This window comes from Acromyrmex echinatior, chromosome 15, assembly GCF_024713525.1.
Source record: "Acromyrmex echinatior isolate Ae372 chromosome 15, ASM2471352v2, whole genome shotgun sequence".
NCBI classification, from domain to species: Eukaryota; Metazoa; Arthropoda; class Insecta; order Hymenoptera; family Formicidae; genus Acromyrmex; species Acromyrmex echinatior.
Window position 1 is genome coordinate 4,693,297 of NC_141866.1, and position 26,566 is coordinate 4,719,862.

The 26,566-nt window shown below is 36.8% G+C and overlaps 2 protein-coding genes across 3 annotated transcripts in view; one reads left to right on the plus strand and one right to left on the minus strand.

The window, feature by feature from the left end:
- LOC147907208 (uncharacterized) overlaps nucleotides 1-26,566 on the minus strand; it is a 278,923-nt gene that overhangs the window by 211,080 nt on the left and 41,277 nt on the right. The gene's annotated exons all lie outside the window — the stretch shown is intronic.
- The window catches only part of LOC105145036 (discoidin domain-containing receptor 2), a 154,555-nt gene that overhangs the window by 107,238 nt on the left and 20,751 nt on the right, over nucleotides 1-26,566 (plus strand). Inside the window, exons 7-11 of one of the 2 annotated variants that reach the window (XM_011054345.2) lie at nucleotides 4,432-4,639; nucleotides 18,306-18,645; nucleotides 20,137-20,321; nucleotides 20,606-20,784; nucleotides 24,931-25,053. In XM_011054345.2, the coding sequence (XP_011052647.2) occupies nucleotides 4,432-4,639; nucleotides 18,306-18,645; nucleotides 20,137-20,321; nucleotides 20,606-20,784; nucleotides 24,931-25,053 (1,035 nt within the window). The remainder of the gene's footprint in view (nucleotides 1-4,431; nucleotides 4,640-18,305; nucleotides 18,646-20,136; nucleotides 20,322-20,605; nucleotides 20,785-24,930; nucleotides 25,054-26,566) is intronic. The other variant, XM_087413989.1, reaches the window with a different exon arrangement.

Below are 26,566 nucleotides of genomic sequence, written 5' to 3' on the forward strand. Positions count from 1 at the left end.
CGGAATTCCCTTACACGTTGGCTGGTTTTATGTACCGGCGACGACGCTACGCTTATAAACCTGAGCGCTTCACAATGCAGGTCATTCTCGAGTTCTCTACTCTCGCTTACCATCTCTCTACTGGCGCATCTTTGACTACCCAAATAACATTTTCCCCTTCGGCGCAGCAATCCGATGAAACATGTTCGCCAGGAGCGATAATGAACCGCGATACAGGTTAGGCCATCAAAACAGGCTTCGCCGCTGGGTCTGGAAATCTGTTGGAAATAGCACGCGCGGATCATCCTGGAGTACGTCAGGTAATTTTCTGGAGTGCGCCTCTCGCGTCGTAATGCAATAAGCGTAAAGGGGAGACGAATCTGCTTATTTGCGAAAAATGAATTTACCCACGTTACTCGTTCCATCAGAGAGAATAAGAGAAACGGGACGCTCATCACAGAGATTCTCTCTCGTTGTCTGATATTCCGACTTGCAGTAGGGAAATATCCCCCTCCCCCCTCTCTTTCTCTCCCTCTCGCTCTCTCTCTCTCTCTCTCTCTCTCTCTCTCTCTCTCTCTCTCTCTCTCTCTCTCTCTCTCTCTCTCTCTCTCTCTCTCATTCATTTGCGTGAGAGAGTGCCGCCTCGTCAAAGTGCATAAATTCGCATGATTGCGCGTACAGGTCGATGTAACGGTCTTCTGCGCGTTCGGCGTGCTGATTTTATTTAGGAATGCTCTTTCCTCTTTCGAATCCATTTCAATTTTGCTGACGGACGTTTCCTCCGGTACGTATTTGGTCGAACGAAAGCGCGTTATCTATTCAACGTAATGCATAAAACTCCATGGTCGGCTAATGGAACGAAATGGAATACGCGCTGTCATAATTATTCTAGGAATCTTTTTAATATATATTCGCTACACCACGAGCTGCATCTATAATCCGATATATAACGCTCTACGATAAATTATATTTATTCGCTTCCTGACCATAATATCGATGTGTGTGTGTGTGTGTGTGTGTAAGCGCTTTAAGTTCTTACTTTAATTACATACGAAGTCAAAATTATCACAAATTCCTCATCCTAAAATTCCATAATTTTTTCCTGATTTCCATACAAAATTTCATGACTTTTTCTAAAACTCTTAATAATATTTAATAATTTTTTTGTATTTTCATCTTAATTTAGAAACTGTGAAATATTTTGTTGAAAGAGCAATTTAATTAACAAAGCAATGTAAATTACTATTAATATTGCTAAGTGCTGACACTGCTTGCATTTAATTGTTACGTTGTATTCCAAAACTGCGTAGATGTGATGTATGATATTAAACTTCTTTAAAGCAAGAATTTTAATTTCCTAAAAAATTTTAAAAATTCCCTAATTTTTCCTCGATTTCCCTGAAAATTTTCCTTGACATTTCCTTGATTTCTCCACAGAAAAAAATGAATTCCTGATTCACATATATATTTATTCTTGAAATGCCATTTATTTTCATTTAAGTATAAAATGTTCTCTTCAATTAGGATAATTATAAAGTATAAATATTCACTGACATCAATAATAAACAGATTTATGCAAAGTATATTTTATTCTTAAAATAGTATTCTTGTTTATAAAATCATATGGTTCTAATAAACTCAATCGCATTATTTACAAACTAATTTTCAATTTTATTATTCCAAAAAATTTAGAGTATTTTACATAGGTACACTAAAAGAAAAGATTGACTGCTGCAGCAAATTAGATGGTAAAATATAGCATAGCATTTTTAATTGGTTGCAGCAGCTGATTCTTGGTTACAGCAGCCAATTGTTGGTAGCCTATCTGCAAATATGTAAAGGATTTCGATAGTCTAACACAATCAAAAATTGATTGTTGCAACCAATTAAAAATGCTATGCCATATTCAGCCAATCTTTTCTTTCAATGTAGTATACGTATGTCACATTACGTATAACAATCCACGTGCGCATCCACGCACGTTTACGTATGCGTGTGCAAAAAATATATATCTCTTCACCTTTCCAGAGACTTTCGACGATAACGTATCATGGAAAGCTCAAACGAGTTTTATAGAGACCTATCTTCATGCATCACCTACGCGCCCACCTCGCGCAAGGTGTATCGACATGTCGATACTACCTGCTGTTACCATCGAATCCCGCGTCTTCCCGCCGCATGGTATATCGCTTCCGGCTGCCATTGCCGCGAGATAAACCTCTGGAAATTGGATTTACATGACGCGGATTAGGATAACCGAATCCGATAGGCCGACTCCCCCTGTCTGCCGCATCATTGGAAATGTATTCCGAGTTCTCTATAGTAGTACGGCTACTAACTATCGAACGTGTAAAATGCGAGACGAGAAGATATAGACATCGCGGAGAAATTTATCGACGCGTTATTATCTCACGTGTTTGCACGAGGATAAAGGCATTGTTGAGCTTAGCAGCTTCAGGTGTGACAAATGAAAAATCGCATCTCTGCTTTCCAATTAATAACCTTATTCTGTAACAATGTTTAACGATTGTAACAATCGTTGAGGTTTTTAAAAGGATTATAAATTGATAAGATCGCCTTAATTTTTGAAAGTTTTTCATCCTTTTCTTTCTAATTTTATATTGCGTAATACATTAAAAATGCATTATGCATTATCAAATAATAGACGTAAATTCTTTTTAAAAATATTAAATGTTTTGGAATAAAGATTTTTTTACAGGAGAATTACTATACTTTGTTATTAGATACATTCACCTAAATCATGTGCAGAGGAAACTTGTTTTATCGCGCAACTCGGTAACTTGGTAACTTTTATAGGACCGACACTTACAAACTGTTACATGTGGCTCCGTCGCTATATTCCTTGACAATCAACTTTACACGATATGATACATCCCCCGTTCCAATTCCAGCGAAATACGGTGTACACAGAATTCCTCGACAAATTACTCCGGATTCGGTAAATCCGTAGTGGACTGCATAAGTCGAGATGGGAGGAAAGGCATCCGCGGCATAACGGAGTCCACTTAAGAACCTCCCCAGGAATTATTCAACATTAATCGAAACTTACGGAATTCTAGATTATGCATCGCGTCATCGCCGTCGTGACCGTCGTCGTCGTTGCCGGATATTCGGAATTTCAAATGGACCGTGACTTACGAATATTCAACAGGCACTTCGCACACTCGACACGAAGCACACTTCGCACACGATACCGTTTAGACAATCGCACTGCGCTTTCCCGACACCGGCATTTACGCTATGGAATCCGATTTCGTACGTGTTGGATAACTTCACGAATCGCTATTCTTCGCAAAGAGAAACGGATCGGCGCGCGACTTCATTTCTTCTTTCTCCATCTACCAATGGATTGCGCGTTGACGCGAAAAATGATATTTTTACGTGGACTTTTGTAAAAAAAAAAAAAAAATTAAAGAAAGAAAAAAAAATAGCACGAACGGAAGAATGAACGAATTGTGAAGTCAAGCCCGGTGAACGAATAAAAGTATATTGTATGGATGCAATCTCGATACACTTCCACTAACAAAAAAAGCTAGCGCGACCTGCACGGATAATACCTCGGATAATAGTTGATTTATGATCAGATCATATACTCCATCGAACTTTAGGGACACATTAAACTTTTATAACGTTCTCAAAAGTATAACGGCTTTTCGTGATACTTCCGACCACACGAGAACGATCCGCACTCTACTTTGTCGGTAAATCTTCTTCGAACGGTGAGATTTTCGAGTCGACTCTATCCATCAACGTCGCGCGGTGCACACGGCATCCATTTTACCTAATATCCACTAGCGTAATCCGTTTTATTTCATATCAGCCCGGGCTACCCGCTTAACCGTAGCAGAAATCATTTTTTCCTCGCTGCGACGGGACCAGCCGCAGTTAATCACACAAATTCGACGATCAATATTGGAATCGATTTCGGTAGCGCGATTTTGCAGCGCGATCTCCATCGACTCCAATTTCGCCAGGGAGCAGCAAGTAAGGGCCTGGCATTCCGTGACGACGAAATTCCTTTCCTGTCAGGTCGTCGTCCGTGAATTTACGACCACGAAAGTAGTCAGCCCTGAAAAATGCTATCCGCGGTCAAAAATTTACGGGCATGCGATGCGGTTGTTCAGGAGGTGAAAAAGTAGCTCGGAAGACGGAATAGGAATTTTACCGTTGCGAAATATGTACTGTGTTTCCTCCTTCATGCCGACGAGACACTCATGCACGTAATACGTACGATAAATTTTATTGAAATGCTTATTCACTGCAATCCGTACCTGTGTTATCATTCTCGGCTTAGAGTTATTTATTAATAAATAATTAAAAACCTACGATTAACTACAACAAAACCTACATTACTTTTTTATGGATATTCGTATAACCGATTAATTCATGCTCAGAACACTCCGTGTATTTTCATGTGTTTTCGGACTACAGGTGTTTTCGCAAATTGACATACTCTTCAGTATTGGCGGGAAATACTACACGGGGGAACCCATTACCTACACGTACATGGAGGACAAGATCTTCGAGACTTCTCGGAATGTCACAATCAAGCTTCATCACCGAGTTGGAAAATTCGTTAAGCTGAGACTCCATTTCTCGGATCGATGGATCATGGTCAGCGAAGTTACCTTCGATTCTGGTGAGACAAATATTTGTATCTCAAGATACTTTACTCTTTTATATTTTGTAAAAATATATGTCATTTCTTTCGCCTTTTCAAACGCCTTTCATCAATAAATATATTTGAAATAGTCATCATAATTATAAAATAATTTTTATTATGGAATTTACGCTTTTATAAACATTTAACATAACTAATATTAGATAAAGAGAAAAACTAAACTTTTCCTTCCATTAAAAAAACAATTCTTTCTCCTTTTGAATATAAGACGGAAAAACCTTTCTAAATGAGCAATAATTTTTCTTCTTCCCAGTGTTAAGGAAGAAATAATAACGTCTAATGAAATCGTCGAAACGTAAGGAGCGTACCAATTTAGAAAATTGTACATTATCTTTGAACGCAAAGTCAGCGAAAACACGTAGCGTTTTCTCTTGAGAAATTTATGAAACTTTATTCTACAGTTTACTCACGCGCGCGCATGTTTGATACAAACGTACAGTTTAAATTCAATGTTTCCAAATCTCCATAATCGTGATCGGGGCAACTAGGGCAATAGAAATTTATTCGTTTTATGAGGGTGGTAGGAAGAATGACGAAGTTAAAAAGAGATACCGCGATCCGTCATTTAATTTCACTGAATCCATCATCTCTCGTCCATCCGTCCCGTGACAGTTCCCAGCAATACGTGCCGGTCGAAATTCCGGAATACATTAAAACCCTCGAACGAGGATATATTTCCACGCTGATCCGCGCGCCATAACGGACAAAAACAATGGCCGGGAGGAAAAAAAAAGAGCCATGGGACATCGGATCGCGGACGGAACTAGGGACGAAAATTTCTGCTCGTGACGCGAAATCGTTTCGTGATACAAGCCTTCATCGTAGTTGAAGAGGTCGCGGGGAAGAGATGGCCGATGGAGAATGTATTTCTTTTTGCGATTCTGCCATTTCATTCCAATTTGGCACAACCACGATAACCATCCTTCCGCACCGTTCCACTTCTCTCTCTCTCTTTCTCTCTCTCGCGCCCTCTCTCCGTCTTTACTCCCTCGACTACCGATTGCCGCCTGTCAATCATCGAAAAAATAAATCTCGAAGTTGATTTAAACCGATACGTGCGGTAATTGACAATGGCTTATCGTATATCTGCCAGGCAGCGATTTCAAAACGGACGGTGCTCGGGAATGGAGAGCACGCGAATGGAAGAGAAAAGTAGGTGTATGCAAATAATTTATATCGTGTCTCCTTACGCGGCATCTCTCCGGTTTTGACATCACGCGTATAGAAAAATCGACTGTAATTCGATTTAGTGTTCACTTGATAGAAATCGACTTCCCTCCTCTTTGCGATCGGCTTCCTGAGAAAGAAACGCTGCGCAGCGAAAACGTTAGAAGACAGAGAAATGGCGCTTTATCAACGGAGATATAAATCGCGAGATATGTCTCCATATCTTGAGCGTGCACGATTTTGAGAGCGACTTTCGTCTCGTCCCACCGTTCTCGCATTTCCGTCTGATTTAACACGGATTCGATAGAAATCGCATCTTACGGAGTTCATCCGCATTTACAGTACGATGCAACTGCCGAATAAAAAGGATTTATAATCAAGATGAACGGAGAGGAAGGGGTGCAAGGAACACATCAGTGAGATACAATTGTAAATTGCGCCATATAGAGATTATATTCCAGTTGTCTAGACTTCTACTTGACGTTTAGCATTATTCAGTATTCTAGAATAGCATCATAAAATCATTATGTATATGTATAACAGTATATGCGTATTATATATGCGCATTATATATAAAACAATGGATATACAGCATGTCGCACATTATGGATATCAAGTTGAAATTAAGATCGACAATTCTGGGACAGCTTAATAGAATCACGAGAGTGATATTATGAGAATGTTAAAACAAAAAATCAGGTCAGGATATTTCTATCTTTACCTGAATATATGCGAACTGTTACACATTCAATCAATCAATTTATGTATCACTTACATTTGTCAATTGAGAAGTCACAATATAGAAAATATATAATACTTACAAATAGTCATCGAACAATTATGTTACAAAACTATAAAATCATCCCTCACTCTTTCAAGTTTCTCTGTCCAATCATAAGGCATTTTTCATAAAATATAAAAACAAGAAAATTTCTCAATAAAAAGATAAACGATCATAACTAAAGCCCGTATTTATAATCTACTGAAGAACAAGCTAAAACCAATCTTGAGACAGTCCAATAAAAAACTTAAGAATCAATTTGATATTTGATTCAATATTTGCAATCGCGATGTAATTTAAGAAGTCAGATGAAATTTGTAGAATTTTTTAAATGGTTATTAGCATCGGGTTATTAATATCCTTTTAAGATACCTATTGACATTAATAATGTTATTAAATTGCTTGTCAATTTATTACTACTTTAGTTTCGTTTATAATTGCATTTCAAGACTGAAAATTTATTTCGATGCACAGTTTGCAGGATTGAATATAAAATTCAACATCGAATTATAAGTATAAAATCTAGCTCAGACTGCATAAAACTTTCATTTGTCAATGTATTCATATTACGGTCTTAAAGACTTTGTTCAATATTGTAGATGAAATTTGTCTTAAGACATAGCGTGAATTTTATCTCTCGCGATTCAGTATTCAATTCTTAAGAGAAATGTACGTAAATATATGTACATACATATATAAATAATTTTGTGAATTTATTACTAACACATATTCGACATAATACGGTTTCTCATTACACGAATAAATTGATTCGATGATTAATATATTATCAACTCCAAAGAAATGTTATAAAAGCATAAATTATATTCTTTTAAAACGATATAAATATAATAAATTTATGATAGAAAAATTGTCAAAGCACTGTTCGCTGAATCTAATTTATAAAAAAGTGTATGGTAATTCTACGAGCAACGTCACATATTATGATACATAGCAAATCTGCAACGGAAACGCGACATAAAGCTGAGAGATCACGATCATCCCTCATCCTTTAAAGTCACCCTTCAATTTTTCTTGACAAAAGAAGGGCTTTTGCACGGAAACGCACGGAAAGCTTTTGCACGAGTGAACAAGTCATCGAACGGCAATGACGATACGAAATTTTCGACAAATCCGATACATCGTTCGTGACAAGGATAACTTTAACAGCTTTTATATCGCCGAAAAACTTCTATTGAGGGCAGACCGTTAATGACACGGATTCGCTTTTTCCGTTTTATTCGCGTGAGAGTTCTTTGTTAATTGTATCGCGTAACTATATAGACGAATAACAAGCGATTTTTTTCTCTAAATCGTTTTACATCTTATAAATCTAATCTCCACACTATACTTTTTTAGAAAATAAGTTATTTGCAATACGTAAGAAATCCGAATTAATATAAATATTGAGAGAATCTTCTTTAAATAAAAGCATTCGTTAATTAGGAGAGTAATACTTGCATCATCTACATTTATACGTATAAATAGTAAGATCTAAAGAGATCACGTACTAATGATATTTTTCGAGCGGAAATAAAATTAACTAAGGGAAGAGGTGAGTAAAATTCAGAAATTCTGAGGAAACCGTAATCTTCGCATTGTAATGAGAAATTACGCGACGAACTAATGGGAGATAAGAACATCCCCGCTCTTATTCAAGGTATTTACGTACAAAGGGTCGTTTGTCGAGAGGACTTAGCGACGTAGCGACGAGATCATAAAGCATGCACGAAACTCTTTGCCCGCTTCCTTCTGCTCCGCACCCTTTTTCCACGTCAAAGGATATATGCAAAAATGCATGCCAGACGGCGCTTTCGCAGGCGCATAAAATGCATAGTAAATCGCAATAAAAACAATGAAGTTAACATGCAAAATACCTTTCAACAATTCCCAACGCGGTCATTACGGTAATTTAATTATCGATCGATTCTAGAGACGTGCGTGTTAGACTACTGTATATCGTGGTTGTTTGCCTACAACATAAATCGCTTTATAATTAAGAAGAAACTTTTCGAGACCGCCGCACATGTAGGGAATAAATAAATAGCACAAGCTCGCAGTAACGAACAGACAGACAATCAATATTAATTTAGTTATACTTCACAATCGCGAATTGTCATCGACAGCGATTGATGGCGATGGATCTCGTATATCTATAGACATAAAAGAAATTTAATATTACTATTCTCATCTCTTTCGCGACATTTAATGATGGATTCGTTAAATATTCTCAAATTATGATTATAATTGAAAGTCGAATTGCTAATAATGATCGTCATCGCGGAACGTCCGACATTGTTCGAAGTATCCGTTGATAACAACCTCAAGAAAAGCGTTTCACGGAAGAAACTCGTATGCTTTCGGCAGGAGATGTATTCGTAGATAACTACGAGCTATTACTTGTAGATAATGATGTAAGTAGGCAACTTTTATAAGAGAACATCTAGCTCTTGTTCAAGATATTCGCATATAGAGGGTTGTTTGTCAAGCGGATTTACCAACGAGATCATATAAACCGAGCGAGGGAATCTGAAACTCTTTGCTCCTATTACATTTATAATACTCGTTTGCCCGCCTTGTGCGTCACAATATGCCATCGAAATATGCGTCTTTCAAAGCAGTTGATGTATAGACGAGCGACATTACTGTCATGAAAAGAATATTGAATAAAATTCGTTAATTGATGTAAAAATCGAGAAAACTCTCTTTATCGAAAAAAGAAAATTCATATGTTATTAAATTATATGTATATTAACTCTTTATGAATGACCTTATTTGAAGTCATCCCCCCTTTTCATTTTGTAAACTACTCGTACAATTTTTATGAAACTTGGTCTATGGAGTAATTTGATAATGCTTTATTTAAATCTCAGAACAAAAATAAAAAATTTTAAATGATGACTCCAATATAACGGACAGAGAAATTAAAAAAAAATAATCTGATTATCACACACATGGGATTTGATTTTTTGGAGAATCTTCATTGCGAAGTAACATCAAGTTTTGTTTGAAGCTCATCAATGTTACGCAAAAGTTGATACTGATTTCTAAACTCAAATTATAAGATATTAGATTTTTCTTTATTAGAAGTTAACTCTTTTAAAATTTTCTATCTACATTTAAATTCAATGACATTAATAATCTTCTAAAACCAAGTTTCATAATATTGAGATTACTTTTTGAAACTGTAATTTTAGAATTTTGAAGTCAGAAAATTCAGTGATTCAGTATTTAAAAACAAGATTTTTAAGTTTTTATGTTAGAAAGCATCCATCTTCAAAAAGTTAACAACGTGTTTACGATCATTGAGAAAATTTTCTAAGCATTAAATTTGACATGAAATATTTTGACACTATTGTAGTTACAAATAATTGACTTTTAGTAGTTTTAGAAAGCTGTAATATATAAATTATTTCTTTTTTGAAAAGTTCAATATTTGGACATAATCTCTGTTTTTTTCAAAACTAAACTTTCAAGTTTGTTGAATCGATGCATCTTACAAGTTCGGGAAAGTGCGGCGAATCGCGAATCCTGCACGTTCGACGGGGCGGCGATCCATCGTAATCGCGCCTCGTTCAATCTTCGTTTCAACAGTTTGGTTGCGGTATCTTTAGTTGAACGACAACCGAGGACCACCCTCGGAGCCAGCCCTGTTCGATGGATAATTTCATGCGAATCTCTCTTGTATACGCAGCGTGAAGTCGCATGTGCGTCGAATCGCCCCATTCATTTATGAAAAGGACATAGCTCGAAAAGGGCTGACTGCGGGATAGACAGGACCGGCGGGAGGCAGCAGAAGACGAAGAAAAATGATACAGGCTAACGACACATCCCACGAGTATGACCGCCCCGTGACGGATGTTTGTAAATTACGACTCATGTCCGCGAGGGAGGAAATCATATTCCTGGGTGGGATTTCGAGTTCCCTTGTGGAGATTTTCACAAGGTCGTGGGTCGGAAGAGAAGGATTCCGGTAGCATGTCATTATGATATTTCAAACGAATGCCTGCAGCACAACTGTGAAACGACATTACCAAGATGTAGGTACAATACCGTAGTGCTATATATATCTGTTTCTCGTACGAGTATGACGAGACTTTTTCATAATTATCCTAGTATTGCCATTTCTTTCGCGTTGAAATATATATATATATTGTAATATCATAGTTATATTATGAATTTTATATAAGTAATGGTAGTAAAAGCCATTAATATTTATTCCGTTCATTTAATTAAAGCGATTCTTTTTATAACATTTTCAAAAAACAACAAAATAATACAGAATCTCTACAAGTTGCATTGCAATTATCAAGGAAATGATATTACTAAATTGTTAAACTGCGATTCTCCTTCCCTGCAATTATAATTCATAAGAAAAAAAAACATTCGTTTCAACTTGTAAATATTTTGTGCCTCGAACATTTGATGAGTGATCTTCTTTATGTAAGAATCAATAAGGACTTTCAAATCGAATCCGCGATCCTCGAGACTTATAGATATTCGCGCGGCTGTCGCACCCGACACAAAAGGAACTCGTTAAAAGTTTATCGACCATCATTCGTATATTTTCTCGCAATTTACCAGCGAGTGATATATATATCGTCCGATTCCGCTCTGAGAAAGATAGATAATGGATGCATCTCCGGATGCAGTCGGAAAAGAGAAGATAATGGATGCACCTCTCGCGGCCTCTTCCTCTTCGCATAGGTCCTGCAAGGATTTCCAACCCCATCACCCGCCTCTCCTCTTTCTCTCCAATGTCGACAGACATAATTGGACAAAGAAATACGAGGAGACTGGCCATGGATTTCCTCGTGGAGCTAAAGTCACCCTCTCTTTTTCTCTTTCTTTCTCTCTTTTTCTCGCATACATCGTTTTTTCCACTTCTTCTATCCCAATAATTTAGTCGTAAAAATGATTCACCGCCAACGATCGCTCACATACCGGCGGTTTCTTAAATATTCTAAATATCACATCCCTCCCTATATATCTCGATATATCAGGAGTTCTTACATCCCGCGGATTCGTTGGTTCGAGCGTTATCGAAGGAACTCCCTCATCTAGCTAACTTAAAGCGCTCTTTTCCAGGTAGTCGATTATTAATTGACAAAGGCAGGATCGACGCAAAAAAATGTACTTAAACTTGGCTCGTTAATATTATCCTTATAGACTACTACTTCGCTCTGCGTAAAGGATCGCAGCGCTTCTGGTGAAGTTAATTTATCCTTATCGGACGGGGATTATTACCGCGTAATTATTCGGTGTTCTTGTGCGGCTTTGTAGACCAAAGTATCATGGCAACCGATAACGACTAGCCCGAGCTAACTGTGCTTGTGCTTATTTTTAAACAGACATTGAATCATTACGACCATCCAATTTATCGATCCTACTGTTTATCGGAAAACAACATCAATTGTTTTGAATCCTTTAACTTGCAATATCTATGTAGTTTCATTCAGATCTGCTTTTATCTCATTTTATTATTCTTGAATGTATTAATAACGCTTATTTAGTTTCTAGTTAAAATACTACTTCTAATTAACGGTTTCACTGACATCCTCATATCCTCTGGGTGCGAAGGAAATATACATAGAACGCTGTAATAATGTCGCATAATATGAGTTTAAGGATTAAACTTATGCATGAGTGAGTTTCGAAAATACCTGACCTACTAACAATCGCATATCACTCCGCGCGTTATTTAGCGCATAAATCGCATATGCACCCACAGTGTGGTGACCCAAAAACAATGCTCTAACCATCGCGGTTATCCAATATCAGGAGGAATAAAATATAAAGCGAGCCAAACAAGAGCAAACGAAAAGCGACACCGATTGCCGGTGACGTCTGACGTGATCGGAACACCGACGGTGATCTCGTCGGACAATCGGACTTATCCCATGTCGACGAGATCACCGTCACGATTAAGGTCTCCAGATCGGGAGCGAGGTTACGAGTAAAGCCAAGCTTTGCGACTGCACTTCCATTTCGAACGGTAAATCAGCGGAGTTAAAAAAAGGCGAAGCGATGCCGGCGGCATGGCATGGTGTAGCGAGGTTCTCCAAGTGCGGGATCAAGGCGCGCATTAGTTGCATTTGACGTTGAAGCGTCAGCTGCATCCGCGACGCGCCGCGTCGCGACGCGAATTTGCACGTGCACCACGTCAACGTCCACATCTTGTCGTCGTCGAATCCTTCTCGACTAAGTTGAGAGTGAGGCAAAAGAGACGCGCGAACACTTGCAATACCGACAACGACAAAGTCGAGGGTTCCATGCATTTTCTCCCTCTCTCTTTCTCTCTCTCTTTTCCTTTCGATTTTTTACCCTCGTTGTTATTATTTCGTTTTCTTGTTAAAACGTAAAGAAAGAAAATCAATTTCATTGCGTATTCTCTAACGATGATTTATATACAAAAGATTTGTGTAATTTATCGATCTACCTGGTTGCGATCAGCTAACATCCTGTCCAATCGTAAATCTAGCTAGATACCATTTCCAAGCAGAGTAAATGCAACCAAAATGCATCTGCCGTTCTCTCTCTCGTTCTCTTTCTCTCCAAATAAAGCTGTCTCTATCTATCTATCTATCTATCTATCTATCTATCTATCTATCTATCTACCTCTCTTTCTCTCCCCCCCCTCTCTCTCTATTGTTTTCATAACGAAATAATCGCGGCACGACGTGATGCTATAATTAAACGGGTATTCGGTATCGTGCGAGCTTCAGAAACAATGTGTTTTAAAACACATTTATTCGGGATAAAACAGCACGTTTACTGAATAGTTCGATGTAAATTTCTTCTTTTTTTTATTTCATCAAATGTAACGACAAACTGATCACAGTGATCTACATGTCAAGATAAACTTGCAAAAGTGTTAACGTACTTCTTTTTCTTTTCTAACAATTGAGTATATACCTATAATTTTTCTCTTTAAGATAAAAAAATTTTTGTTAATGTAAGATTAAATCTTAAATGCTTTTTCTCATATCCTATAAACAAAACGAAATTAGTAATCGACCTCAAAAGAAGTTTTTAAAGGCGTTAAAAAAGTTTTTTAAAGTCCAGTAGTAATTTAATCTTGATTACAACTATATTATAACAAAATACGATATTATATTATTTAAAACATTTATTTTGATTTTATATTTCAAAGCTCTGAACAAAATTAAATACCAAAATATATTATGACTCTGCTTGTTATTGAAAATACAATATAAATTCTAATAATAAAAATCAGCCGAAGACGAATTCGATTTTTATTATTAGAGTTTATGTGTAAAATTAAATATATTATATCTGACACGAAAAACAATATATTCTATAAATTTCAATTATTATTGCAAGATATAATAATGATTATTATCATTTTTAATTTCTAGAAAATTTTTAATATTAATCTATTCTTGTGAAAAAAATGTCGCTATTTTTTTGCTTTGATATTTTAACGCAAAAATATAAGCGCTAAAAAATATTTTTATTCGTGATTAATTATAAGGCTCTTTTCGATTACTGCATGCATGTGGAAATATTTTAGCATACGTCAAATTTCATCGGATAAACTTTATTCGCATAAATGTGCATACGAGAATGGCAGGGGTGATTATTCTTACCATTTTTATCTCTCACCGCCAACAATTCGTCAACATTTTACACGCAAATTTCGCCATCACCGATATCGCAACCACGCGCGGTTAATTTTGCGAGATCGCGCGGTGATATCTCGATACCACTGCAGCGCAACCTCCATTTTTCAATTCAAACTCACACGACTACGTACCGGTGCAAAGAATGTTTAATATCAGATTTCATGCGGGATCGTGTCGAGAACGAGCCCCTTTCGTCGGGGGTCGTCTCATCGTCATGAATGATGCCCGGCCAGCCATATCAAACGCGACGACGGCTTTGTTTCCGTCCGGCGTAAATCCCGTCGGGAATTCCGCGACGGAATACCGTACGCGCAAAGATTCCGAGGATGTGAGGCCAGCCAACGAAGCTTCTCCGGCGTGGTTTCTCTTTTCGGACCTCCTATCATCTCCAGCTGGTCTCCCTTCGCGCTCCTACAAGCTACGCTTGCCTTGGCCGTCTCGGAGAAACAATCACGCCGACGACTCACAAAGCGCGTGGCGGGATTGCATCCGAAGAAATTTATATTCTTACGCTAGATATTCCAGGACGACTCTCGCGGAAAATCCGGAGACGAGCGAGTTACGCTTCCTTCTCGAGAGACGTCTCCTTCCTTCCCTCGCGAAAATAAATATGCGTATGCCGCGTGCGTCGCGTTTTTCTTAAATTAGAATCTTGCCGCGACGTGGAAGCGGACGTTCCAACGTTTCTGCAGAAAGTTTTTGCGGGTTGTCAAAAGTATGTTTAATATAATGAAAATAATATTTAAATGATAACGTCGGGAGTATCTTGAAATTACATGACGTAGTATCTCAAAAACGAATTCTAAATTTCTACGGAATTAAAAATATGTCAGTTGTTTTAATACAGCGATGTCAGTCTTGAATTATAGCAACTATAGCAAAAATATTTTAAACAGAAATCACTTCAACGGTATAAATTTTATTGTTTTGATTCAAAAATATAAGCATTAACAGAAAATTATTTTGATATTTATTAATTACTGAAATATATCTAAAATATATGTATCTAAAAAGAAAGAAAATTGAAAGAGGAGAAAACTGTAGTAGTACCTAATGGCTTCCAATCAAATTTTTTATTTTTAATTAAAATGCCAAAATAAACCGTCAATAAAATGCATATCGATGTAGTGGAGAGCTTATTAGTCGATTAAACAAACATTGTTAAATTTAATTTCTTCTCACATTCAGCATGTTTGTAATCGAAATTATTTGCTAAATAAATTTTATACTCGTTACCAATTAAAAAGATGTCAATTAATGTTGTTTATAGGATATTAAATTATTTGATAGTTGAAATAATGTACCTTCTATCGGAAGAATTATTAAAACTACCATTTACAATATGCTTGAATGTTTATTTCATTTACTAATATGCAAAATGACAAACATAAAAACATATCGATAGAATTTATGATTAAGCTAACGCAGTTAATTAATCAATTTAATTAACTGCACAATGCGTTCCTTGCAATATACAGAACTTGCAAAGAAACACATTGATGGAAAAACTGTAGAAAATAGCGGGGTTAGAAGAATAATCCGACCCAATCTTGCAGAAATTGCATCAAAACGAAGTTATTTTACTGCACGTAAAACGGTGAAATAGAGTTTTCGTAGCGCGCTCCCGCGTAAAAAATTCGAGCAAGAACTTGCTGGAGAATTCCATATGCGAATGCTACACAAAAAGGCTCCAACAGCAAACTAGGAAGCTACGCCGTGAATCCGTGCTTCCGTGTGCGTAATCTTCTTTCTTTTTCGTTTCGTTCTGTGTATGTTATTTCTTGTTCTGTCGGCCGGGCGAGTGAAATGCAACGACAGAAACGAGTGACACCGTATTCGTCGAAATAGAAGCACGTCGACTGTGACGAAAATGGGATTTAAAAATCGTCGGAGCATCGAGAAGTTATAATCCAGAATAGCAATAATTCAGATAAAAAGTAATAATTCAGATATACCATTTGGATAGAAACGAGCTAGAGAGGATTATCTTCATGTCCGACGTCCAAATGTTAATCTTGCAAAATGAAAAATCGAAATAGATGGAAAAGAACGTACTTCTCTGAGCGTATATGTATTATCAATGTATCTTTCACATGAAAAATAATCCTTATCTATCGCACTCCTTTCTCCTCTCCTCATAATTATGGCAAGATGAAACGTAATCCCCCTGCTACCAGAACGAGACAATGGGAAAACGTATCGTATCGTTTTTCGTTAAAGCGCATTATTAAACACCATGAGAGTGACGCGTATAATTACGCTGTGAAAGAACAAACAGCGGGGGTTTAATTACGCAATTTTTGTGCACAAAACAGCCCATCGACAAAAGCGTAATATAATATGTTTACACGCTGAAAGCTCCGCCGGTCTCTTTCATACGATATCGCGATGATAATAAATGGGGAACGTTATCTCTCGCGTTTACGAGAGAAGTAAACCAAACGACCTTCTCCGTAACGAACCTTCGTATATCCTCGCAGCATCCTTAGTGAAGTCGTATGTCAAAGTACATATACAGGTTAATTATACGCTCTACATACACTCTGTACATACGCTCTTACGCACCTATATCTATCTCGCGCATATCTGTTTTGTAATCCTTGTTCTTCAAAGGCAGATCTTTGCGCGCACCTTATGCACGATTAGCTTAATCTCCGCGCATATATTAGATGCACCCTTCTGTGAGGGAAGCTTCTTAATGCTCGTGCTGTGTACATAAAGTTCAAGTCAACGATACCTATCCACTCGCGATGAAAAAAACAAACTTTTCTAATAATATCTCTCAAAGACATGCAAAATGCGTTTTAATATGATAATGACAAACACGATACAAATATAGTAACATAATAATGTCAAACACGATATATATATATATATATATAGTAACATTATAATAATGATAGAGATAATAGTTTCGAATATAACAATAATAGCAATTATTAATATTGTACTACCCTAATAATTACAAATGATATTACAAAGCATTACGGTATATCAAATTTCACTATTTATTGTACTGTTTACTGGGTATCTATGCATATCATTTAAAACACATTAAAAAAATTATATTTCAAAATCAAGAATTGTATTGAAAAGTATATACTAAAAAAAAAATTGTCTACTGCAAATTAGATGGTAAAATATGGCATAGCATTTTGAATTGGTTGCAGCAGTTAATTTTTTATTGTGTTAGCCTATCGAAATCCTATACTGACATTGCAGATAGATGCAACTAAAAATTGGCTGCAGCCAATTAAAAATACTATGCCATATTTTATCACCTAATTAGCTGCAGCAACCAATCTTTTTTTTCAGTGTATAAATATGATAATAATTTGTGTGTATATATATATATATTTTAAGAATTTACGAATTTATATAAATATATGGATATCCCAAAATCCGCGACTAAATACTCTAGCAAGAAAATTATAAGTAAAAAAGTTATTTATAAATTTTTACCTCAAGCAGTATTTTTTAAGATAATAGAGTTTAAATATACTGGTAAACGCTCCCTCTAATACTTACAGATGACCCAAATAAACGTAATTTGTATAATCAGCCATATTTAAACCATTATATATTATAAGATTATTATAGCTTAAAATAAAAGTTTACAAATAATTTTTTTATTTAATTTCTCGAAAACTTTCTTGTCATAGTATTTTGAGTCGCGAATTTTGGAACATCTTGTATATTGTATAGATAATATGTATAATAGATTGATTAAATCAATAACTGCTATTCTTATAGTATTATATTAAAAGTCATTATTTCTATTATTATTCTTATTATGTTTGGATTATAATGTTATTATATATCTATATACCTTCTAAAATTTTTAAAGCGAATTGTCACTCTGAAGAGTGAAATCTCATTCTTAAGATTAAAAATTAAACCACTCTTTTTCAAGACTGGCTCAATTTTCACTCTTTAAAGTGAGATTCCACTTGAAAAAATTTAGAAAGTATATTTAATTATTTTAAGAATCGTAAATAAAACTGATCTCTTTCTCTTTCTCTTATTTATTTAGACATAGCACACGGCAACTTCACGCCCGAGGAAGCCCCGACCACCGAATCACCTATCCAGAGTGATGTCTTCGTCGAGAAGAACGGCGCCGCCGAGGGCGAACTACCGGTTTCGACTGCGAAACACGATGACCCCACGTACATGGCGATCGTGATCGGCGTGCTGACCGCCGTAATACTTTCACTCGCCGTAGCGATATTTCTGATTGTTTCGCGACACAGGCAACGCAAGTGCTTCGCCAGCCCCATGACTGGTAAAGCCCCTTCGCATTTAGGATCCACCTGCGCCACCGTCGAGAAAGGCGCAGCTCTGATGGCATACACCTTAGAAGATGATGAAAGGTATAATCGATTACTTGAAAAATAAAAAAATAATCGTAAAAAGGAAATGAAACTGCTAAAGATAATACGATCTTAAATAATGTAAGAGGAATCCAAGATGTAATTTCTTCGATGCGCTTTCGCGTGTATCTTACATTAATATAATTTTTTTATGATTAAAATATGTTAATTATTGAAAGATAAAAAATTGTATGATTTAAAAATACATTATTCGAGCAAAAACAATATTTTTCGCGTTACAATATTCTAGTTAAAATATTTAAATGATGTTTTAAATAGCTTTAAAATAATTAAATTTATTAGCTGTTGGCAATAAGCTCGAACAACTTTGAATGGTCTTTATTACTTTTTACCGACATTTTACATTCTCATTTATTGCGCGGCCATGTCTAGACAGCCGGATATAGGGTCATGCGAATACTCGCTTTTGCATCGCGAAGCATGTTTAATGATAATACACGAGCGCCGTATGGGGCGCCGTATTCCTCATTTCTTCCAAGTTTGTGTCTACAGTACACACGCTCAGATGACGGAAGCAGCCTTCCAATAAACTTTCCATCCACCATGCTCGTTAGTGAACGTCCAATAACGTCCAATAACGGACATCCTCGGGCAATATATCGAGTTTGTGCGGCACGAATGTCTCCAAAGGAGATCCTCCGGCCGCCTCGTAACTCCGAAGCATCCCGCACCAGTTTCGGCATCGATCCCCCCTCTTCCGAGTTCCCTGTCCGCTTTGTGCAATCCGATATTGCAGTTGCGAGCTTCGTACCGAAAGAGAGAACGTGTAACGTGCAACTTCAAGTAGGCATACGAATGTTGCGCTGAGCCTTTGACGGACCGCGTGTTCCGCACATATAATACTAAAATTTCCAAGCGGAAAATATACTGCTCTTGAAAACCGAAGATCTGTACGATCCGCAAAGTCAGAGTTATTTCAATGCATTTTAGATGTGGGATTCTTTTTAAATCCGATTCTTTTTAAATGCGGATTAATAATATCTTATCGCATCAATATATACTATGATTTAAATGAAGCTATTTATACAAGACTGATAAAAAATGCTTATTGTATGATGTAATTTAACTATACATAAATAATAATTTAACTATACGTAAGATGATAATATTGAGTTGCATGTACAAAAAGGAATATACGAAAAAAAATATATTTCGTTATTATCAGAGAACGAATAATATAGGGTAAAACGGGGTAATTTAATAGAAATTTTCAAATTAATATAATAGATTGAGGTCGCATAATGTATTCAATGATACAAATACAAAACATATATTATTGCACCAATAATATACATTTATGGTTGATTGATTACACTATGTGACCTCAATCTTTTATACATTTTGAACATTTTTGTCAATCTATCTAAATTATCTCGCTTTACCCCATTTATATAGCTACAAGAAATTATTGGCCATCACGATCTGATGATAAATGGAATGATGGCTATTAATCAATTGCTTCTCTTTCAGATACGCAGGCGGTTCTCTACCGACTTTGCCCCTCGGAAATCGTCTCCTAGACATCGTGAAGTTGGACGACTACCAAGAACCATATCAGGCGCTAAAGTACGCTCCGTACTACAGCTACAGCACCGTCGTTATGGAGATGAAAGACATGATGCTGAACAACAAGGGCACCAACATCAATCACTCAGGTATGCGGCGCTCGAACGCAACTACACCTACGGAGTCTACATCTACATCCATTCGCGACTATTTGCATACGCACATACTCATGTAGACACGCACATTTACACACGCATACACATTTATGTACGCACTCCGCGTATTCTAACACTCCACACATTCAAACACGCCGCGGCTCCTGTGCCAACGGCCGTGCACCTACATACGTCTCGGCAACAAAGCATTCGCCCTGACCGCAATCAATACACCATCCCCTTCTGCGCTCGCTCCTCCTTTGCTATATCATCCGCAGCAGTGTACGCAAACGGTGCAGTTGACACGTCGTACGATTATGCGGTACCGGAACTCGGCACGGTACCCCTGCTCAATCAGGATGCCGGCGCCGGCCGCGGAGCGATCGTCTCCAACGCCACCGGCGATCAGGACAGCTTCTTCTCCAAGAACTCGCGGACCAAGACGGAGGACAAGAAGGTGACAAATTCACATTTCTTAATCCTTCGCGAGTTTGATTTTATATTTTACGTTAGTTAATTTATATGTATGCGTTAAACTAGACAAACCTAGATTTTAATGCAGGGTTGGCTACAAAAAATCTATTGGGTGGAAAAAATTATAATAAATTCTGAATTTTATCGTTCCAAACCTTGTTCAAATAAAGTAGCGAATTATGAAAATGTATAATATTAAAAAATATGTTTAGACTGTACTTTATGCAGCAAGATATTTTGCTTTAATTAACAATTTATACCAGTCACGATAGTTAAAAAAATAACAAAACGAACTAATAATAACATCTTATAATGATAGTCTTTTTTAATTTAAATTAATATATGAAATATATTTTTTTAAAACAAAGTTAGAGATAATATAAATGTTATTGAATTTTATATTCGTTTTTAGTTTTATAAGAAAAAAATAATAGAATTAAAAATTTTTACCAATATAGATCTGGTTCGCGTTTATTAATAAAGACAATATTGCCTTATATTCAATATCTTGTGACAAAAACGAATTTGTTACATTGATTCCTATTCTATCTATTACTATTTTATTTTGAATGAAGCTTAAATTGAAAAACACACTCTCTCAATTGATGCTCAACTAGAATAGTGAATTAGAATATCGATAAAAAAATTTCTATTTATTTTATTGCCTTTAATTAAAAAAGACCAATTTTGTCGATTTTTTTTCGAAAAACATCGTTTTTTATCACTTTATCACTGACATAGACGTAATCCAAAAAGTATGAAATTTTACCAAATCTTGTTTCGATGTAACCAGAATGCAAGAGAAATGACTTGGCAAATTTTTAATGAACAAAATAAAATCTTTTATTAATTGTAATTATGTCAATACTACTAAAACTTTAGAAATTTTCAATAAAGATCTGAGAAAAAAGATTCAATCTAATCGATTTTTAATATAAAAAAATTATTTATCTTTAACTTTAGAAAACGTTGTTAAAATCTAAAATATTTTTAAAAATATTTTTCACTTTTATATTTATATATGTTATATCTTTTTCGTTTAGTATTTATATTATAAAGTTATCTAATAAAAATACACGATAGATATCTATCTTTAGTTTAGTTGGCTTAGTATAATCGTGAGTATCGCAAGGCAACGACGAAAATTTAAATTAATCAAGAATGAAAGGAAAATAGTATTAAAATTTAACGAATAATGTCGACCGATCTTAATGTGCGCTCTATAAATAAAGAGCCGAGAAAAATGTGCACGCCATTGTCGTACCATTAAACGTAACTTTCCACCGGTCGAAGATAAATTCGCAATTAATAATTTAAATCAATATGGTGGAACGAGAACGGAACATTGGGGCGGATATATCTCCCGTGGGTACAGTATAACGTAGCTCGTATCCAGAGCTCTGTACGAGGGCGGAAAAGAGCACAGGAACCCCTCCGGACCAAGATCGAACACGCGAGACGATCCCCTGGGTTCTCCATCGACAGAAAAAAGAATCACGGGATCGCGGCCGAAGATCAATTTAAAAGCGCGTGTGTAATCTGCACTGACAGATACTTTTTTTCTGTATCAACGATACGGCGATCAACTGGAGACCGACAACGTTATACAGTCGAAGCTCTCTTTGAAATATTCGTTGGATTTTATGCACTTCGAACATACAGGAATATTAGATCGTAAATAAATCGCAATGAAATCGGTATTCTTCCCATCGCGTAATAGCATACACGTCTATGATTTGAATAAAAACTACACGGCAATTGAAACTGTACAATTTTATATCCAGATTATAAATATTTTTATAAAAAACATTTTGTATTTGTGTTAGAAACAAAAGCCCACGCAAATCCTTGTTAAAATTTCGTGTTAAATTTTTAACGTGTTCAAAACGTGTATTAATTTAACATAATGCGATTATTTAAAATACCTGAACTTATTGTACACCTATTCAATTTCTAGAATAAAAAGTAACTTGTAAGTAATTTGTGAAGTAACTGTCCTAACCCTGGCTACATGACTGTATGTTCTACGTGTAGTACAACGGAAATAATTAATGTGGTAATCTCGCGATTGGAGCTCCGCGAAATATCATCCCGGCGAGTGACACGACTTTGGAAAAGGATAATTAGAACGAATCGTCGAGCAAGTTGCGAATGCAAAATAGCCATCGTGACGCCACTCAGCTTAGACAATAAATCGCTATCACGGCTTGTCCCACACGTGCCGGAAACAGAATCGGAGACCGGCATAGTCAACGTTGTCCGCGAAATCGATCGATTGATCGCCGTCGTCATTCGGTCTGTAAACGAACCGTCGACAGGACACGTCGACAGAGTTCTCTCGCGGATACGCCCGCTGCTGCAACCCTCATGGAATGTATCATCATTACGCGGTCCAGCGGCTTTCCCTTCAGTCCGCTCCGTTAATTGCGGAGAGAAAGCGCGTCATGTAATCACGTTTCCAACCGTCCCACCTCCAGTAGTAGGACTCATCCAACCGACATCGCAAAAATATCGCGCGATAGGGGTTGATTTCACCGCTAACTATCCCGTATCGGATGCCGGCAAAGAGTATATGGCTCATACGTACAAATTTTATGTCACGGATGATATCTTGCTTTAGAAGCCACGTGAGCTTCACACGTTTTATAATGGTAGGAAAATAACAATGCAGAGAAGACACATGTTACAGATGAATAATTTTTGCATTGGAATAAAAAAATTGATTTTTATATTATACATTTATATATTTTATATATATATATATATATATATATATATATATATATAAAATATAATTATATATATCTTAGAAATATCGTTGCACAGAACTGTCTATTATATCTGTCTATTAACATATATATATTTTCATAAAAAACTGTAAAGTTAAGCAAAATACATCTCGCGCATATTTCTCGATAAAAATAACGAACTCTGAAAAATTGTAACAATCTTTATTACAAATATTATGAAAGCAAGAGATCGCTCGTTAATCATTCGACGAAGGTACCTGTATCTTTTTTACTGTATAATATTCTGCTTTGTATAGGGATTCTATACGTCCATATCGGAAGGTATAAGGGAGAATACTTGATAAGCATTTGCCGCCCTGTTCCCCGATCGATTCCCTCGAAGCCATGAATGCGAACAGCTTCTTCACTGTCGAGTGAGTCCTTTCTCTACGTCGGGATACGCGTGTGTCCTGTGGATAGACACATCTGGTATCGCGCTTTGCGTACGGTTTCCGCGGCGTGAATCGAGATTGATCCGGGCACAATGCTCGGGACGGGACGCTCCAGATCCGAAAGTGCCCGTGTCTACGTCGAGACGTCTGCGCGTGATTGACACCCGACAGCGCCACTCGAAACAGTCAAAACATTTCACCCCGTGTCGCGTCGAGTCTGGCCTTGACGCTTCGTAGCAACGCCAATCATCCTTCTCGGCAGATTCACTGTTATCCGTAAAACGGGGATTACTCGGCGAGTACCCAACGTGTTCGACAATATTTCTTTTCATGTCACTCTCACTTATGAGAACATCAAGTTTCAGACGACTTCCACGATCACTTACGTATCTCCGAATGAATATAGATGATCGTACACAACGTATTGCTGACCACTGTATGAATGTATCAATTTTCGAATGCAACAATTTAAAATTGACGGGACATTTATGAACCTCGTCGTGTCCTTCGAACCATGAAATAATTTGGCAAGATTTCTATGCCATTCTCCTTTACGAAAACATTATTGTAATGTTTTATAAATCATATATCTCGTTAAAATATCTCATGATCCAACAATAGAAAGTATTATATTTCGATGAAAGTAGCACAAGATATACCTATATATCACGTCGTATCTAACATTCTACAAGTCAGCTTTTACCAATCAACAATGGGATACCTAGTTCGCGACCAATAAAATACTTGTAAGTTGTGTTACAGTTCCGCGTGCTCTTTCGTGCACGATAATCCACGTGAACGCGAGGATCGAAGGGGGTAAGCCGTTTGTCGAATGACGGTCGTAGATCCTGCGATACCTACGATGCGCCCCGGCGCGACTAGCGTGATCATAGATCGTTGATTATCATCGAATAGCCCGCACAATGCATTTGCGCTTTCGTGTTACAGTCGCCGACTCAACAGGAGGTACTCTCGGCCCTGAAGAGACGTCTGGAGCAGACCAGCGTACCGCTCTTCCCACGGCATCGCCTTCGCATGCTCTCCAAACTTGCCGAAGGCGCCTTCGGAACGGTAATGACGTTATTATTACACCCGTGAATATCAAGTATATACAGTAGGCGCAAAAAGTATTTGAGAGAGATGTCTTTTTAAAAAACTTTATTTAAAAAAAAAAAAGATATTAATTAGCAATTTATTAACAAAGAATACAATAGATAATAATATGGTTTTCAAAATTATTTTACTTAAAAATGTAATAACTAAAATATATGTATATTATCTTAAAAATAAACGAAAATGAGAAATTGTATTATTCGGATATGCATATTCCTATGGTTGAGAAATTTAGCTTCTATAGATCGAGAACACGCGAAACTTTTTTGTTCATATTAACACAGAACGTACTCAATAAATATGTTCTTTATCGTGAACATAAACGTGAAGTGAAACAAACTATATTTGTTTCACTTCAACTTATTGCACCGGTGTGCATTAGTTCAGAGTTTATCGATAAAGAATAGATTTATTCTACAAAATTGCTAATTAATGTTCATTTTCTAAAAATAAGGCTTTTTTAAATAAAAATTTCTCCTATACAAATAATTTTTGTACTCACTGTATTTTCAATTAGATAACTCAATTAGAACCCAATTAGAACACTCGATGGACCAACGAATCGAACGATAATGGCTTTGCAATTATTCTTGTGTTTAGTGTATTATTTATATTCTCTAATTCGATTTAAAAATTAGGGTGCATAGTCTATACCTCTCGTTTCGAGAAACACGGAATTCAATGTAACAAAGAAAATTCATTACGTCGTTAGAACAATTAATTTATCAGCATTACCGCTACGATTGTACGCGAATAAAAAGCAAGTTCGTACTATCCCGCGTAAATTTAGGTAATGTGTCGCAACTTTTCCGACATAGTGACGATCGCGAAATCAATCCGTTTGTTGGCCGCGCAGCGTGCACGGGTAATTCAACATGCGCAGGATGCGCAACAATACGTCGATTAATGAAGTACCCGGGACGTGTTATTCTTCGCCGGCACAATGGCACCTCATCGGGGGGTCGTCGAGGATAATCAGTTTAGGATGCGTTAGAGCGGCTAATAATTCCCTTTTGTTTCCCGCTACGGGGACCGACAACGTGTCGTTAATGACAACGGGCGAGGAGGAGGATCGTCGAAACGGTCGTTCGTTTCGCACAGTTTGCCAGTTGCCGCGTCAGGCTTCCGTGGATGCGGATGCATGCAGACGCGATCGTGCGGGACTTCCCATGGGTATACGCGAGATCGGACACGTCGATCTCGAGTCCCGGTCGACTTACGAGATCAATCGTCTTCGTGCGAAATTGCCGGAAGGTCGTCGAATCTCTTACACGGAAGTTACAGAAGAGTACAGTCGTGTTACGCGATGCATACCATGATTGATTATCTTTTACTTCCGTTCTAGACTTTCAGACTACGGTTGCTAAGGCTTCAAGAGTTCTCTGAATGTATTTTCGTGTATTACACGGAGAAAAGTATTTGATTGAATTAATTAGAATTCTGGTGGAAAACGAACGAATCCAAAATTCTG